Below are 17,500 nucleotides of genomic sequence, written 5' to 3'. Positions count from 1 at the left end.
AAGCGCAGGGTGCAAACGCTTTCAGGGAGTGTCAGAATGCGTTTTTGCTAATTTACGGACGGGAAAATCTGCTTTGCGCCTCGGCGCATGGTCTAAAAGGGTTGAGTTTATTTTCTTAATGAGTTATAGGTGTGTTTTGAGAATAAACCAATTAGAGTCTCATCTCCCATTCCCTTTAAGAGCCAGCTGCGTCGCGCCAAGAGTGCATTCGCTATTTACAGGAGGCAAAGTAAGTCTAAGTGGAAAAAATTAGCATTTCACAAGCAAACAGTTAACAGTTAACAGTTTTTAACAGAAAACTGTTAAACAGAGCATCTACTGCGTGAGAATGAGAGATAATGGATCTACTTTCACTTTCGCTCTTGGATAGGGAAACCTTTATGCACAGACATCAACTAGTCTATAAATAAATACTTTTGTTTGTTAAGCGCAAATATTCATTTAAAAACTGTTTCTAAATTCAGTTCTAATTTCCAGCAAACGAATAAATGAACAAAATAGCAAAGTGTGCTCAAAAACCTGAGTTATATCCTAAAACACATGCTGTGCCCCATATGGTCTAAAACCTGACAGGTGGGCAAATCTAAGCTTGTTTTTAATAAAACAAATATAAATATGGATATAATAAATAATACTGCTAATAATAATAACATTATACAAAAGCAAATTGTTATGAATGAACTGAAAAAGCCTCCCGAGATGAAGAAGACATAAAAGCAGTGATTTTTCATATTTATGTAGGCTAGAAAATAATATGTTTTGTAATATTTTAATCCTTCATATGTATATCATATATCTATTCTTATTATATCCTATATGTATCCTTAATATTAAATTTTTTTCATATGTAAAGATATTTGCCTATTGCTCTCTTGTGCGTATTAAGCAGTGTGTAAGCGAGGCACAACTCTGCGCCAGAGTTTAGACCGGGTTTGTTTTGGTCTAATGAAAAATCTATTATAGTTTCTCAAAATAGCAACGCGCCAGCAGTCCGCCTCAGAACACCTTCTTTTTTAGACCAGAACGCCTATGGGCACACAAATGAGCGCTAATGCATTTGCTATTTAAACAGCGTAGCGCAACGCCTCAAAACGACTCTTGCGCCAAGCTGAAACTACCAAAAGACTATTGCGCCGCACCTTGCGCCACATTGCGCCGGGTGTATGATAGGGCCCTAAATGAGCGATTAATTTTCTGCTCTTTAATCAGAATGTTAAAAGTATACAGTAAGGAGAAGGTTAATGATATTTAATAACTTTCTATTAATCAATTTCTCTATAATAGCTAACAAAACATATAACTGACCGTTTCAACTGTTTATTTACAATGAAACGGCTCCAGATGAACAGATTTAGAGACAGGAATGCCTGAGACTGACAGCTCTCTAATTAAAGATTATTGGCTATAGCTCCTCTCCTGAAAAACAAGTGACTTTCCAGCCCTTTGTGTCTTTCTGTCCCTAAAAAGATCTGCAAACGAGCGAGATCAGACAAAAGAGTGTGTCAATATCGCTGCAGCTCATGGAGACGGATGCCGCTGAATGAGCTACGCTGTTACGCTAATGGCGTCGCTAACCTCTCGCTCGAGGCCACTTCACTGAAGCCCTTTCAAGTGGCCATTTGATCCTCTGTTACAATTAAAGTTGTTTTGTTCTTCCGGAGGTGAAGGACAAAAGCAGGACGGATCTCTAAGAATGTCGGCTGAATTATCTGGAGGACGGTTGGCGGATGGTGGCATCGACTCTTGGGTTTTGTTGTTGTTAAAGATTGGGGTCGTTGTGTAAAAGGCACAACTGAAGGTGGTTTGGGTCGCTGAGTGTTAATGAACAAATCACTGTCAGGCTGGAAGAAGAGCAAAGTGTGTCTATGTTTAACAAGCTTACTAGTGTATTAGTACACTTTTAATGGGGACAGGGCGAATGTTGTGTTTTCAAGGTCATAATTCCCTACACACACACACACACACACACAAAATGAAAGATGTATGAATTCTTTTGCTGTAAGTATTTGAAATAATTAATTGAATATTCATTTTATTTTCGGCTTAGTTCCTTTATTAATCTGAGGTCGCCACCGCGGAATGAACCGCCAAACTATCCCGCACATGTTTTACATAGCAGATGCCCCTCCAGCTGCAACCCAGTACTGGGAAGCACCCATACACACACTTAATTGCACACTTACACTACGGCCAATTTAGCTTACCCAGTTTACATATTCCGCATCTCTTTGGACTTGTGAGGGAAACCGGAGCACCCGGAGAAAACCCACACAAACACGGGGAGAACATGCAAACTCCACATAGAAATGCCAACTGACCCAGCCGAGGCTCGAACCAGCGACCTTCTTGCTCTGAGGCGATCATGCTACCCACTGCGCCACCAAAATTGTTTCACATATACATAATAAATATATATACCACAAACACATATGTCAAAAAAAAAACATTTTGGATGTGATTAATAGCACAGTGGTTAGCACTGTCGCCTCACAGCTAGAAGGTCACTGGTTCGAGTTTTTAACTATTCCCACAAATACACCCATGCAACAAAAAATTTTATTTATTAATTAAATGCTAAATAAAAGTCAACAAGCAACAAATTAAATGTGCTACAACAAAAATTTTAATGATTCAAAATTAATTGATACTTTAAATCACACACACACACACACACACACACACACACACACACACACACACAGATTTATATATTTATTTATTCACCGGCCACTTTATTAGGTACACCTGTCCAACAGCTCGTTAACGCAAACTTTTGATCAGCCAGTCACATAGGATCATGCTTTTAAGCCCTGGTTAAAATGATCTGCTGCAGTTCAAACCGAGCATCAGAATGGGGAAGAAAGGTGATTTAAGTGACTTTGAACGTGGCATGGTTGTTAGTGCCAGACGGGCTGGTCTGCGCTTTTCAGAAACTGCTGATCTACTGGGATTTTCACGCACAACCATCTCTAGGGTTTACAATGAATGGTCTGAAAAAAGACAAAATATCCAGTGAGCGGCAGTTCTATGGGCACAAATGTCTTGTTGATGCCAGAGGTCAAAGTAGAATGGCCAGACTGGTTCATGCTGATACAGGGTGTCTGCAGGTTTCAAACCATAAATTTTTAAATTTTTAAAACCATGAAGAATGAAATGTCAGACTTATAAAGCGTTAAACGCTAAGGATTTTTTAAAATTGGCTTAGCAGAAATAAACAAAATCAAATGAGTTATTTCTTAGCCACATATTTAAAATAACGTATGAAAACAAACAGACCTTAGATTTATACATACATTTATACATTTCAACACAATTTAAAAAAAATAACTAAAAGCTGAATGTTTGCACAACAGACGGTTATCAGTATATTAATTATATATGAATAACTATATGGATAGTTTTGCTAAAAGTTTTGAGATGTATTGTTGGGGATAGACTGTTGGTTGGATCAATTGGGTAGCTTCACATAAACCCTGGAAACTTAAGACCCATTTAAAAGGATTTAAGACCTGCAATATAATATTTCAGTAAATTTAAGACGTTTTAAGGCCTAAAATTTTGGTATTTAAAATTTAAGACGATTAAAGACTTCTTAAGACCCCGCGGACACCCTGTGATAGAAAGGCCACAGTAACTCAAATAACCACACGTTACAACCGAGGTATGCAGAAGAGCATCTCTGAACACACAACACGGCCTACCTGAGTGTTGTTGCTGACCATGTCCATCCCTTTATGACATAAGCATAAGCCGTAAAGCATGAATCATCTCAGACTGGTTTCTTGAACATGACAATGAGTTAACAGTACTCAAATGGCCTCCACAGCCACCAGGACTCAATCCAATAAAGCATTTTTGGGATGTGGTGGAACGGGAGATTAGCATCATGGATGTGCAGCCAACAAATCTGCAGCAACTGCGTGATGCTATCATTTCAATATGGAGTAAAATCTCTGAGGAATATTTCCAGTAGCTTGTTGAATCTGTGACGCGAAGGATTAAGGCAGTTCTGAAGGCAAAAGTGGGGCCAATCCGGTACTAGTAAGTAGTAAGGTGTACCTAATAAAGTGGCCAGTGAGTGTGTTTGTGTATATATATATATATATATATATATATATATATATATATATATATATATATATATATATATATATTTATATATATATACATAGTAGAGTGAGGGCATGGATGGTGCATCAGAAGAGCGTGGCCGGGCGGGGGGGTGGATGGTGCATCTAAAGAGCGGGGCAGGAGGGGGTGCGCAACGTATCTGAAGAGCAGGGATGCTGTGGAAATAGGTGTGTTAAGTTATAGAGGAGCGGGTGGGACACACGTGATTTCCAAAAGATCATCATTCGTTTGCGGGCATCCGGAAGTCAAATGCATAGAGACTCCCGGAATTTCCGGGAGACTTAGGATGTTTGTATCTATTACATTTATTTATTTGTAACTAAGCTAGTTTTCTTCTTTGTTTATTTTGATGTGAAAATCTTGACAGGTCTCTCATTTTACCGCAGTGTATGATAAGCATGTTTCATGCTCTAATTGAAATGTCCTAAAAAGCCCTAAAGAACTGTTCCACTAATGACCTCTTCTCTTTGTCTCCCTCTTTAGGCCCGGAGGAATGGACAAACAACCGCAACAAAGCGCCACCAGCAAGAACAAGCAAAGGAGTGTACAGAGATCAGCCGTATTCCCGGTTCTGACCTGCTACAGTCCTCAACGTGCCCTCCCAAAGTAATGGATTTTCTATGGACTCTCTTTCCTTTTTTTTTTTTGCAAATAAAATCGACCAAAACGACAAAAAACGATGAATAAAAATCCTGTGGAACTGGTGTTACATGGATGACCCCCAACAAATGGAGTATTACGGATCAATGGATTATACGCCATTTAAATCAGAGAACCAATCAGAATATAAACAGTCCCACTTATGATAGAGGGAGGCGGGCACTAGCGATTAGGGGGCGGAGTTATATGGGGTATACGATATTTAGATTTAGCAGCTCAGTTTTTTTGTAGATACTTTTTTTTGATTGGTGATCAGCTTCAGTGTGTCCCTTGTAAATTTGACCTTTAATGAAAGTTAACTAGAAAAAAAAAGGAGATCTCAGTGCACATGTTGTTTTCCTTCTTTTCTCTTTTTCTAAATGGGAAATTCTTCAGCGTTAAAGGGCTTATAGGAGCATGTCGTATTTCAAAAAAGAAAAAAAGATGACAAAAAATATCTGTGTGCAGTTTCATTTGCGATGAGAAAAGCCTGCGTAGTTTTTGTCTGGTTTTTGTGTTGAACATTTTTAAACCCTTTAATGAGCTCTGTGGTAGTAAGTGTTTTCTCCTAGCGAGCGATCTACTTTTAGACCTTCTCACGAACGTCTAAATCGACAGTTTTGGATCCAATTGGAAGTTGGAGTAACACGATTGTGACTAAAATCCCTGATTGAATTTCACATTTTGAGTCGATATATGAGAGATTCCTCCTCAAGTTAATGACGTTTCTCCATTTAGAAGTTACTCCTGCACACTTTACTGGGCAATTCCAATGCATTATAGCACATTTAATCCTTTATATGGCACTTCAGGCTCTCCATTAGTATGTTATATACACTGTAAAAAGCAATTAGTTGACTTTACTTGAAAAAAAGTGAGTAAACCCATTGCTTTCTGTTGATTTTACTTTAAAAACTGGGTAAACTTAAATTTATTAAGTAATTGATCTGGGGGGTGACATGGTAGCTCAGTGGTTAGCACTGTCACCTCACGGTAAAAAGATCCCTGGTTCGAGTCCCGGCTGGGCCAGTCGGTATTTCAGTGTGGAGTTTGCATGTTCTCCCTGTGTTGGCGTTGGTTTCCTCCGGGTGCTCTGGTTTCCCCTACAGTCCAAAGGCATGCACTATAGGCGAATTAACAAAATTGGCCACAGTGTGTGTGTGATAGAATGTATATGGATGTTTCCCAGTACTGGGTTGCAGCTGGAAGGGCATCCGCTGGGTAAAACATATGCTGGATAAGTTGGCAGTTCATTTAACTGTAGTGAGGCAACGGGTTGTAAGGCAACGGGTTTTCTCCGTTTACTCCAGTTAGTAAACCCATTCCTTTTAAAGTGACCAATTGACTTTATCCTAAAAACTGAGTACAATGATTACCTTAAATGTTATTCAAGAGTTCACACCTAGCTGATGATTGATTATAAAGCGAGTTTGGCATGCTGAGAGAGCCCTGGGCTCATAAGATCCTCGAGCCCAGGGTTCCCTCCCTTTTGCAGGGCGAGAGGGGAGTTTGAGCTCAGGTAGATCTCGAGAACTCCCAACTTATTTAGGGCTAATAGTAAATTAGATATTGCTATAAAGAGATACACCTTCTGGTTAAGAGCTTGACTGTAGTGCCTTGTCTTTGGACTGTGGGAGGAAACCAGAGGACCCGGGGGAAACCCACGCGAGCATGGGGAGAACATGCAAACTCTGCACTGAAACACCAACCGGATTGTAAAGGATCTGAACCAGTGACATTCTTGCTGTGAGGCCACAGTGCTAACAACTGGACCGCCGTGCCACCTTGTAAAGGGGAAGGGCGAGTAAATCTTCAGGGCAAAGATAACTGAAGTAAGAAACTCTGGTTATTTCTAGTAAGTTAGGAATCATGTGATTAATGAATCATGTGTTAGCTGATGCGGGACCAGCCGTGATCAATCATAAGCATGTGCTATTCTCGAAAACTCAATATTTAAAAGCTATAACAGGTTTACTCACTTTTTTAAGTAAAGTCAACTTTTTAGGCAGTGGGTTTACTTGCTTTACTCAAGTTAAGTAATTAAGATTTTTTTTACAGTGTGGGTTAAAATAGCAATAAAGCATTAAAAAACAAAAGACTGAACCAAAGCAGTGCTTGTGATAGGAATTTAAAGGAACACTCCACTTTATTTGAAAATAGACAGACAGAAAATGAAAAGTTGCTGTTTTCTTGGGCAATATGGCTGTTGATGGAGGATTTTCAAGACTTGCGCAATATGATTGCACCTTGGTACTGCAGCAAAATTCCTTTATTATTAGACCAGAATGAGAGTATAATGCCTAACCATATCTGCCTAGAAAATTCAAGCTGTAAATAGGAAAATTATTCAAACTTTTCAGTCATTTTTGATGAAATGCTAATGGTCTAATCCGATTCAATGAATTATGCTAAGCTAAGCTAGAAGTGCTCCTGCTAGACCCGGAGATCGACTGAATGTATAGCAAAACTCAACTGTTTAACTCTATAAGACAGTTGTCCCCAACGTTTTTAACACTGTCATCGATTGACAATTTTACCATGGACCAGATGTTTTCAACTGGGGAGTGAGCATTTTGCTTCTAGTATGCATGCCTCCATTAGAAATATTGAACTTGCGTGCCAAGAAAATGTGATATGTTAATAGTCCTCCACCAACATTTGCGATCTACAGCAGTTGGATTCAGTTGGAATCACCTGATTTGTTTACAAATGGGTTGCGGATCCATTCATTGGCAGTTTATGGATCCTTCACTCAAAAAAAAAAAGTTTTTTTTTTTTTTACTTGTTTAAATTACTTAATTTTAATGAGCTGAAGACAATTCTTGAGATTTCATTGGGACAACTTATTTTTGAGTTCAATCCACATAAATTTGTTAAAAGTGTTAAGTTAACTTAATCGATTTAAGTTGGGACAACATGAATGAATTGTGTGGAAACCAGCATTTTTTTACAGTGCTGGGTCTTTTCCTCTTCGCAAAGAAACTTTGCAGAGATATCTGTTTGTTACTCATTTTGCTGGCTTGTGGGTTAAATTTTGGCACTCAAGTGACCGAGATGTAATCGAGCGAATGCGGTCACTTTTCAAAGCAAAAGATTTTTCAAAATAAAAGCTCAATCAGACTCAAATAATCACTAAAACATAAATAAAGATGTCTTTGGCAACCCGGTACCAATTGATACCCGGGGCCCTTGGGTTGGGAATCAATAGGTGACTTCTAGTAGGTGACAATAGGCTGCAATAGGTGACTTCTAAAATGAGCCTATTATTTTATAAAGTGGAGTGTTTCTTTAAAAACAAACTTAGCAGCACATCATGTATCCTTTAAAACTTGTTTTAATGCATTTCAAGTGCGCAGCAAAGTGTTAGCGGCCATTACTAAACCCAACACTGTTGATTCAGTTAACTGGTACTGTTTTCTAAATCTATTAAAAGTCTAATCAAATGTATGCTGAAGTTTAAAAGGTGATAGTAATGACAATTCTTGTGGTCCTGGTGATGGTGGCATTTTGAATCCCTTTTCTGTTAAGAGCTATAATCTTTGTAAGCTTGTGTAAGCCCTTTAATTCTCGTCTCAGTTGATTCTAAAATAAACTTTTTTGAAAGAAAAGCGAAGCATCGTTTTCTTCTTGTTTACTTTGGTCGAAAAGCTTTCTAATTTAAACTAACACCTAAAGTGTCTCATCATTAAAGCCCATAAAAGAGTCACTCATTTAAGCCCACATAAAAAGTGAAAATAAACCAAATATTAAAAGAAAAGTGAGTACAGTTCCCTCACTGACTTTCTAGCGTTATTCGATTTGGATTGTTTTGACAGTAATTACCATTGTGGAATTAAATTTAATTGCAACCTGTTAAATTCATTTGTAACACACCGCAGCCAGCAGCATGAAATAAATTTGCAATCATAAACGTACCTTATTATCTCCCATAATTCTTTCTACTTGAAAACAACACACTGCGGTGCGGCGCATGAAAGCGACTTCCTCCGAGAAGTTAATTATCCACTAATATATCTTTAATCGTGCTCATTTATTAATGGCAGTCATAGACACGGGACTAATTTGTTGCACATGGACAGAGTATAAATCCAGATATTGTCTTTCATACAGTATAAATGTAAGCAGTGGCTTTCTGAACGTGCTTCTTTTTTGGGGATTTCTGCTTGCTGTTTTTTGCTCTTTCTTCTCCCCCTTCTGGTCATACGACCGTCTCTATAGTCCACTAAACAGCCTCTAAATGACCCCAGCTGACCTCAGAGCTGATGAGGATGGCGGTAGCTGTATTTACAGGCCTTCGTTCCACAAGGTAAACTACCCGTCACAGTCTAATCTCATCTAAACTAGTTCTTAAACTGAATAAAAACAACCACAAACCTGTTCATTTAAAGCTTTTCTTGGCTCGACGCTTTTGCTGAGGAGCTTAAACTAGAAGTAAAATTGTAAAAAGACTGATAAATAGCTGTAATGTTGCTTTAACTAATCATTGTTGTCACCAAGGAGATGAAATGATATGTTTGATTACATGTGCTATGGCTTTAAATACATCAATGTTTACACTGTTTATCTTTTAGGGCTCTGTTTTATTTTTACCAGTGCGCTTTTCTGTTTTAATGTTGCTCTTTTGTTTTTCAGATTGCGATAGATGGACGTGACACCATGAAATGCAGCCGATGCTCTTCTTAATTTGCGGTGAGTTTGATGTTTTGTTAAGCTCTCGAAAGTTCAGCGAAGAAAGTTGAAGGTTTAACCCAAAATGTCAACCCAGGCTCATTCTGAAAACGTAGTCCAGTGGACGTTTCTGGAGACCGCGAAATACGTCGCAGGAGGTACGTATTTGTGCAGTTTTTGTTTATGCGAATCCGCGAGAGGCCGATGTGTGCGATTTTTCGGATCTCAAATGTCTCTCACAAGTGCCATTCGTGCCCGCGCTGTTCTCGCGTGAACCCACCAGAGGCCACTGTCTGACTGACCGAATGATTGACTGCGCGACCGGACAGTTGACCCACCTTCCTCCTTCCCTAAACCCAACCAGTTTTACCGATTGACCCGCTCGCCCGCTCACTTCCCTAAACCCGAGCAACAATTTAAATAAGTCTTCTAGAAAAAGAAAAGCCCTCGTCTGATTTTTTTCACCACGTTTTCGGATTTCACCACGTTCTCACCCTGTTAAGAACTCGTTCGCTTTATTTTTTTTGGATTCTGTTTTTGTCTCACCTGATTTCTGGAACCGCTCTTCCCCGGACTCGAACTCGGTCGCCGTGGTCAACTCCTCCTCTCCGCATCTGAAGTCTGCTGGCGCACACGATGAGCTGACTGGACAAACTGATTGCGGCGGGAAAGCCCTCCACACAGAGGTAAGCGGTCAGCCGGTAAGCGCGAAAGGGAACAGCGTCCCACCACCCCGTAACGTTCGCTTAAAAAAATTAAATGCGGCCATAGGTACCTCCCAGGACGTCTCCAGAAACGTCCATGGGACTACGTTTTCAGAATGAGCCTGGGTTGTAAAATGTTCCTTCCAAAGGGGGTTGCTCACTGGATGCACTGCTCGACGTTGCGTCGCACCAAACGGCGCTGTGCATTTTAGATTTGTAATCATAGATTTCTATCATGTATGCACACTGGTGCAAGTCGGCGGCTGTCCGCGGCACCCAGCTACAACTCAGTACACTGTTCATATGTTCTGCCACGCCACAGAGTGCCATCTGAATAGTTTCATTTTAAATAACATGTGAATGTGCACGTCTGGTATGCGATACTTCCAACTGTGTCACAGCACTGAGCAGCGCATCTGGTGTGCGACTCCCTTAAGGCATCACTGTGAACAATTTCGTTGGCTGAGAGAGCTTAAACACACTAATAACACATGTGAATAAAGGGTATCTGCAGGGTCTTATAAAGTCTTAAAATGTCTTAAATTTCAAAAACCTTAAAGTTTTAAATCCACTAAAATATTGTGTTGAATAGGATGTTAAATTGTTTTAAACAGGTCTTAATTTTCCTTTGTCCATGTAAAGCTATACCCAATTAGGTCAACACCCTTCCAATCACTAGCAATATATTTCAATCAAAGTTAAGAAACGTTTATTAACTAACTCTATTTATTTATTAATATGGTTTAAATATCTTCCTTACAATAAAATTTGTTATTTTTTTAAGTTTTAACTTTGCCGTTAAAACGTATTTAGCATTTAACCTTGTGTAAGTCTGAAATTTCATTCATAATGCTCTTAAAAAGGTCTTTAAAAGATCATCCAAAGATGTGAATTACACTTATACTGATTAATATATATAACAAGAACCAGCTCGTTTGCATTTAAAAAAGGGTGTCTACATGACCTTAAAAAGTCTTCAAATGTACAAAACAAAATTTCTAAAATATTTCAAGATTTCAAAAACAAAATCTTCAGACTTAAAAGACTTAAATTCACTGAAATATTGTATTTCAGGTCTTAAATCCTTTTAAACAGGTCTTAGATTTTCCTTTGTCCATGTAAAGCTACCCAATCAGTACGACCAACATTTATTCATTTATTTTTCCTTAGGCTTAGTCTCTATTTCAGAGGTCGCCACAGGGAACTGAACCGCCAACAATCCATCTAAAAACATTTAAATAGAGTTTTGTTTATTTACTTTATTTACCAATATGATTTGATTATCATCCATATATCCTTACAATAACATTTGTTTAAAAATTCTCTTGGTGAGGACACTGACCTGAGCAGACTGTTGTGCATACAGTACTTAATAATGTTGTTTTTAATAATTAAAGAAAAGTAATGTTAAAAAAGTATATGTTTATAAACAGGGTTTGCTTGTTTTTTTGTTTTTTTTTTGTTTTTTTTTGCATTATTTAAAATATGTGGCTAAGAAATAACTACATTTGTATTCGAATGGAGCAAGTAAAAATGTTTGCCACTGCCAGTTAAAAAAAAAACCTTAAAGTTTTGCCCTGTTTAAGTCTTACATTTCATTCATATTGATCTTAAATGTGATTTGATGAATCCTGCAGAAACCCTGTAAAGGGGCAGGCGCAAAACAGCTACAATTTTCCCATATTTACATATTCAGCAGGGTATTGTAATGATTGTAATGTAATGAAGCAAAGAAGGATCAAAACACAGGTAGACTAGAGAGGAAAATGCTTTATAATGCTTACTACAGGATAACAAGACTCTGCAAACATGTGTGTGGTGTGTATATAGTCCATGTAATCAGTTTTATCTGTGTGTGTGTGCATAATCAAGAGGTGACCTGAAACCGGTGTGTGACTGCAGAACATGACGGGATATGTAGTTCGGTTTAGTGGCAAATGTGCATAGACTGACCTCTAGCATGTCTGGTGGGCTTTCAACTTGCTGACCTTGTAAAACAAATGATCTGATGGGTATTTTGAGCTGTAGCTTCACCATAACATTTTGGAGACACCAAAGATATATTTTACATCTTGTAAAAGGGGCAAAATAGGAGTGTGTTTGCTGTTAAATCCCTGCCTCCAGAGAGCTGACGTGCTTTCCTCCAACCACTGTCAAACATGAGCTCTACGGCATGAGCGGATAAAGAGATGAGCCAGAGAGAGAGAGAGACTGCCATAGAGTAAGCCTATCAGAAGCACTGCCGTCTGTGGATGATGAGTGTTTTGAGTGCCACCCTGTACCCTCAGCCTCTGCCACCTACTGCCATCAGCAGCTCTTCTGCAAACGCCTGCATGAGATTGTGAAAATTATGTTCCCAGTGCTCAAATCAGATTTTTTTTTTCTCAGATCTGATTTTTATTTTTGGATAGAGGTTCACGTTGTTGTTATAAATGTGGTCAGAATCAGATTTCCAGTGTGAACGAATCATAGTTCTAAACTGACCCACACCAAATAAAGCATGTTGCCAGATTATGGTTAATGTGGCTGTTGACATTTTCCCAGACATTTTATTAACTGTAAATGGCTGTTTTGCTAGTACTAATGTGTACTTAGGTGTTTAAAACCTAAAATAGAAAACAGTTGAACACAGCATCTGCAGCGAGGATAAAGAATGAGCCTCCTCCATTCGTTCTCTTTACTTTACTTTACTCTTTACTTTACTCCTTTACTTTTGTGGATAAGGAAACGGTGTTGCACACTTCACTGAAGACATCCATTAGCCTACATAATTAATTTAGTTTGTTGAGCACAAAGATTTGCTTCAAAACTATTTCTAAATTCAGTTCTATTTTCCAGCAAATGGATAAATGAACAATAAAAACAAATTGTGGTCAAGAAACTGAGTTACATCCAAACACACACGTCATATTCGTATGCCCCATATGGGGATGCATATGTCTCCAAAACTCGATAGATGGACAAATCTAAACTTGTTTTTATTAAAACAAATACAAATATGCAGAAATAATTCTGCTAATAATAATACCATTATACAAATGCAGATTGACGTAAATAAACAGAAAAAAAAAAACGAGATGAGTCATGGAGACAGTGGTTTTTATATTTACGTAGAAAATAATCATTTTTGTAACATTTTAAATGCTTTAATTTATTCATCTGTAAAGATATTTGTGTTTTGCTGTACATCCTGTGTGTATTAAGCAATGTGTAAGCTTTTGGACCTGCATAGGAAAAAAACTAACACGCTCTGTGCTGGACTTTGGACCATCTTTCAGTTGGTCAATGGGGCTGTCTATTTCAGTTCCACAAAATAGCAACATGCCAACAATGCGCCTTAACACACCTCCTATATAGACCAGCGCACCCATGAGTCCACAAAGTGGCGCAAATTGATTGTCTATTTAAACAAAATGGCGCAAAACGTGAAATTTAAGATAGTGCTGGTCTGAAAACAACACCAAATCATTCTAAACACGTTTTGCGCCTTATTGCGCCAGGAAAGTATTCATAGCGCTTTACTTTTTTCACATTTATTATGTTACAGCCTAATTCCAAAATGGATTCAATTCATTTATTTCCTCAAAACCCCATAATGACAATGTGAAAAAAGAGTTTTTTAAATTATTACAAATTTATTTAAAATAAAAAAGCTGAAAATCACATGTACATCAGTATTCACAGCCTTTGCTCAATACTTTGTTGATGCATCTTTGGCATTAATCACAGCCTCAAGTCTTTTTGAATATGAAGCCACAAGCTTGGCACACCTGTCTTTGGGAATTTTTGCCCATTCCTCTTTGCAGTACCTCTCAAGCTCTATCAGGTTGGATGGGAGCAACATTATACAGCCATTTTCAGATCTCTCCAGAGATGTACAATAGGATTTAGGTCTGGACTCTGGCTGGGCCACTCAAGGACATTCACAGAGTGTTATGAATCCAGTCCATTGATATTTTGGCGGTTTGCTTTGGGTCATTGTCCTGCTAGAAGATGAACCGTCGACTCAGTCTGAGGTCAAGAGCATTCTGAAGCAGGTTCAGAAATTATGAAAAAAGTAAAAGCGTGAGCTGACAACAAATAGTAACAGAAAAAGATGTAATACTTTTTTTCAATTATTTAGTTTCACTAAATGGCAGTGGCTAGGTGGTTAGCACTGTGGCCTCACACCAAGAAGTCCCGGGTTCGAGTCCCGGGTGGACCAATTGGCATTTCTGTGTGGAGTTTGCATGTTCTCCTCTCCGGGTGCTCCGGTTTCCCCCACAGTCCAAAGACAAGCACTGTAAGTGAATTGGGTAAATACAATTGACCATAGTTTATGAGTGTGTGTGAATGTAGGAGTGTATACATGTTTCCCAGTACCAGGTTGTGGCTGGAAGGGCATCCGCTGTGTAAAACATATACTGGATAAGTTTGCAGTTTATTCCACTGTGGCGACCCCTAAAAAAAATCAGGAACTAAGCCAAAGGAAAATGAATGTAGTTTGAATGAAAGAATGAAAGTTTCACAAAATGTTATTTTTTGATATTACAAATTTATAATAATAAAAAAAATTAGCTTTTTTTTCATTGCTGTTTTGAAGTTCTTATTTTTTTTTTACTTCAAATTTCCCAGAAAAGATGTCAGAATGATGAGATAACAAGCTGCTTTTTTAGTGATGAAGAGAGACATCTTATTATTTTATTCCAAAACATGAGTTTAGTGATCTCGAAAAATAATATATAATAAAGTGATGGATCTTGACTACATTGCTGATGTTTTCTATTATTAATGATTAAATTTAGTATCAGTCATATTTACAGTTTTAGCCTTCAATAAAAAGCCTGTTTCACCAGTTTTGATTACTTGACAACATAATAAATTGAGGTTAAACAATGTAAAGGTCAGTAAAAGGTATTTTACGTTAATGTGTTATAGTACGTTTATTTTCAGCATCTGAACCTTTTTTGTATCAAGAAGATTTTGATGTTGTTTTTCAAGGGTTTTTCATCTCCTTTTTTTTTTGTTTTTTTGTTTTTTAAATAGAGAGCTGTTTTGTTTCCACCAGCACAAATCTAGCATGCTTGTGAAGTGATGAAACAACAGTGTTTATCTCCATATAACAGCAGATGGAGCAGAGAAACGCCGGCATAAATTGCTTTTTCCAGATTACATCCTGGTCACACGCACACAAGAAATGAGCAAACCAACAAAAAAACACACAGAAAAAAAATACCTACGCTGTTTTTGATAACACATTCATACGCTTAAAAGAAGAAAAAAAACACATTTTCTCTATAAAGAAACAGATTTTTAGCATCATAAACCTTTGGAGACAGGCCTATAATAACCTCTGAGGATGTTACTCAAAGGAAATTGCTTCGGCACAAGCGCAGTACAACCGTTTTAGCTGTATTTTGTCTGAAAAATAACTTTAATAAAATGGAATAAAGTGGTTTGGTGGGTTTATTCAGTTGTTTTTTTCATGTGCTTTTCCTTATGTCAGTTTTTTAGTTTATGTATGCATATGTATATGTTCTGTTTTTTTTGGCGGCACGGTGGCTCAGTGGTTAGCACGATCGCCTCAAAGCAAGGTGGTAACTGGTTTGAGTCCCAGCTGGACCAGTTGGCGTTTCTGTGTGGAGTTTGCATGTTCTCCCCATGCTGGTCTGGGTTTTCTCCGGGTGCTCCGGTTTTCCCCACAGTCCAAACACATGCGCTATAGTAGGTGAATTGGAGAAACTAAAATTGCCCATAGTGTATGAGTGTGTGAGTGAATGTGAGAGTTTTTGTGTGTTTCCCAGCACTGGGTTGCGGCTGGAGGGCCATCCGCTGTGTAAAACATATGCTGGATTAATTGGAGGTTCATTCCACTGGGGCGACCCATGGTAAATAAGGGACTAAGACAGGAAAATTAATGAATGTTCTGTTTTTCTTGCTTTTTCAGTTATTTAAATGTTATAAATATAAAATATTAAATGTAATAAATTAATAAAAAAAAATTGTTGTATTTGAATTATTTAAATCACAAGTCATCAGTTATTTCAGCTACAAATTATTATGGCTTAAAAAGAGGGAACATTTTGACCCGATACTGTACATAATAACTGCAATCGTGCACACACACACAGACACACACACACACACACACACACACACACACACACACACACACACACACACACACATACACGCACTTTGGTTTTAACAGCATTTTGTTTGTATCTTATTGTACTTAATTGTATTTATATATTTTTATTGTGTTATAAAAAACATTTTTGATTCAATATTGTATCATTAAATGTCTTTATCAAACATTTGTTTGTGTATAATAAATATAATATTTTTAAATGAAATTTTTTTTAAATTATTAATAATTAGTATTTATTTTAATCAATTATTTATTTTTCATTTAAAAAGACTTTTGGTGTGGTTAAATCTAATAAATTTACTATCATTATTTTTAAATTGTAATATTAAGTGTCAAGGATAACTAGAATTTTTCTAAAATCTTTCAATTTTAAATATGTTCACATTTGCTTCTTAGCATGTCTAACATGTTTCTAAAAAAGAATTTAACTTTACATTAAAAATTTAAACCTAAATTCAAATTGAAAGTAATCCATTTTTACTTAATTTTTACTAAAGTTTAGCTTAATTTATTTTGTAAATTTGACATGAAATTGACGAGTTAATTGTACTTAATACAAGTTATTTATTTTTATTTTAACATATTATAAAAAATAACTTTTTAATTCAATATTTTATCATCAAATGCCTTCAGCAAACATTATTTCCTCTATAATAAAGTATTTTTGACTGAAAAAAAAGCTTTTTGTTGTTATTTATTTTAACAGATTATTTCATTTTATTAAACTGTTGAAATGCTTATACTGACAAAACAAAGAGTCATTTTGGTGTGGTAAAATGTAATAATTTTATCTTTCATCATTTTTAATAGTAATAAATTAAATGTTACGGATAACTAGAATTCTATTAGTAAATGATATAATATAATATAAAATAATATAATATAATATAATATAATATAATATAATATAATATAATATAATATAATATAATATAATATAATATACATTTCCTTCATAACAATGTTTCTTTTACTAAAAAGAACATAAAATTACTTGAATAATCTAAAAAAATCTAAATTCAGAATCATAATCAATTAACTTTTGCCTAATTTATTTACGAGAGTTAGGTTAAACATTAGGTCAATTCTACATGGTTTTCGCAAGTTAATTGTACGTAATATAAAATCAATAAAATGTACTTGTATTTTACTCATGCAAATTGTTACGAGGATTTTTATGAAGCCAATCTTATTTTACAGTGGAGGAAAAAAAAGTAAAATATACTTA

The 17,500-nt window shown here is 36.8% G+C and overlaps 1 protein-coding gene across 4 annotated transcripts in view; it reads left to right on the top strand.

The window, feature by feature from the left end:
• The window catches only part of khdrbs3 (KH domain containing, RNA binding, signal transduction associated 3), a 218,123-nt gene that overhangs the window by 199,482 nt on the left and 1,141 nt on the right, over positions 1–17,500 (top strand). The window contains exons 9-10 of one of the 4 annotated variants that reach the window (XR_012394869.1): positions 4,615–4,737; positions 9,403–9,459. Coding sequence is in view for 1 of the 4 variants with exons in the window: in XM_073931403.1 (XP_073787504.1) it covers positions 4,615–4,706 (92 nt within the window). In the remaining 3 variants the exon portion in view is untranslated. Of the gene's footprint in view, positions 1–4,614; positions 8,379–9,402; positions 9,460–17,500 lie in introns of those variants that run through there. The other 3 variants (XR_012394868.1, XR_012394867.1, XM_073931403.1) reach the window with 3 other exon arrangements.

This window comes from Danio rerio, chromosome 19 (genome assembly GCF_049306965.1).
Source record: "Danio rerio strain Tuebingen ecotype United States chromosome 19, GRCz12tu, whole genome shotgun sequence".
NCBI classification, from domain to species: domain Eukaryota; kingdom Metazoa; phylum Chordata; class Actinopteri; order Cypriniformes; family Danionidae; genus Danio; species Danio rerio.
The sequence above is the reverse complement of the archived record's forward strand: the minus strand, read 5'-3'. Positions and strand labels throughout refer to the sequence as shown.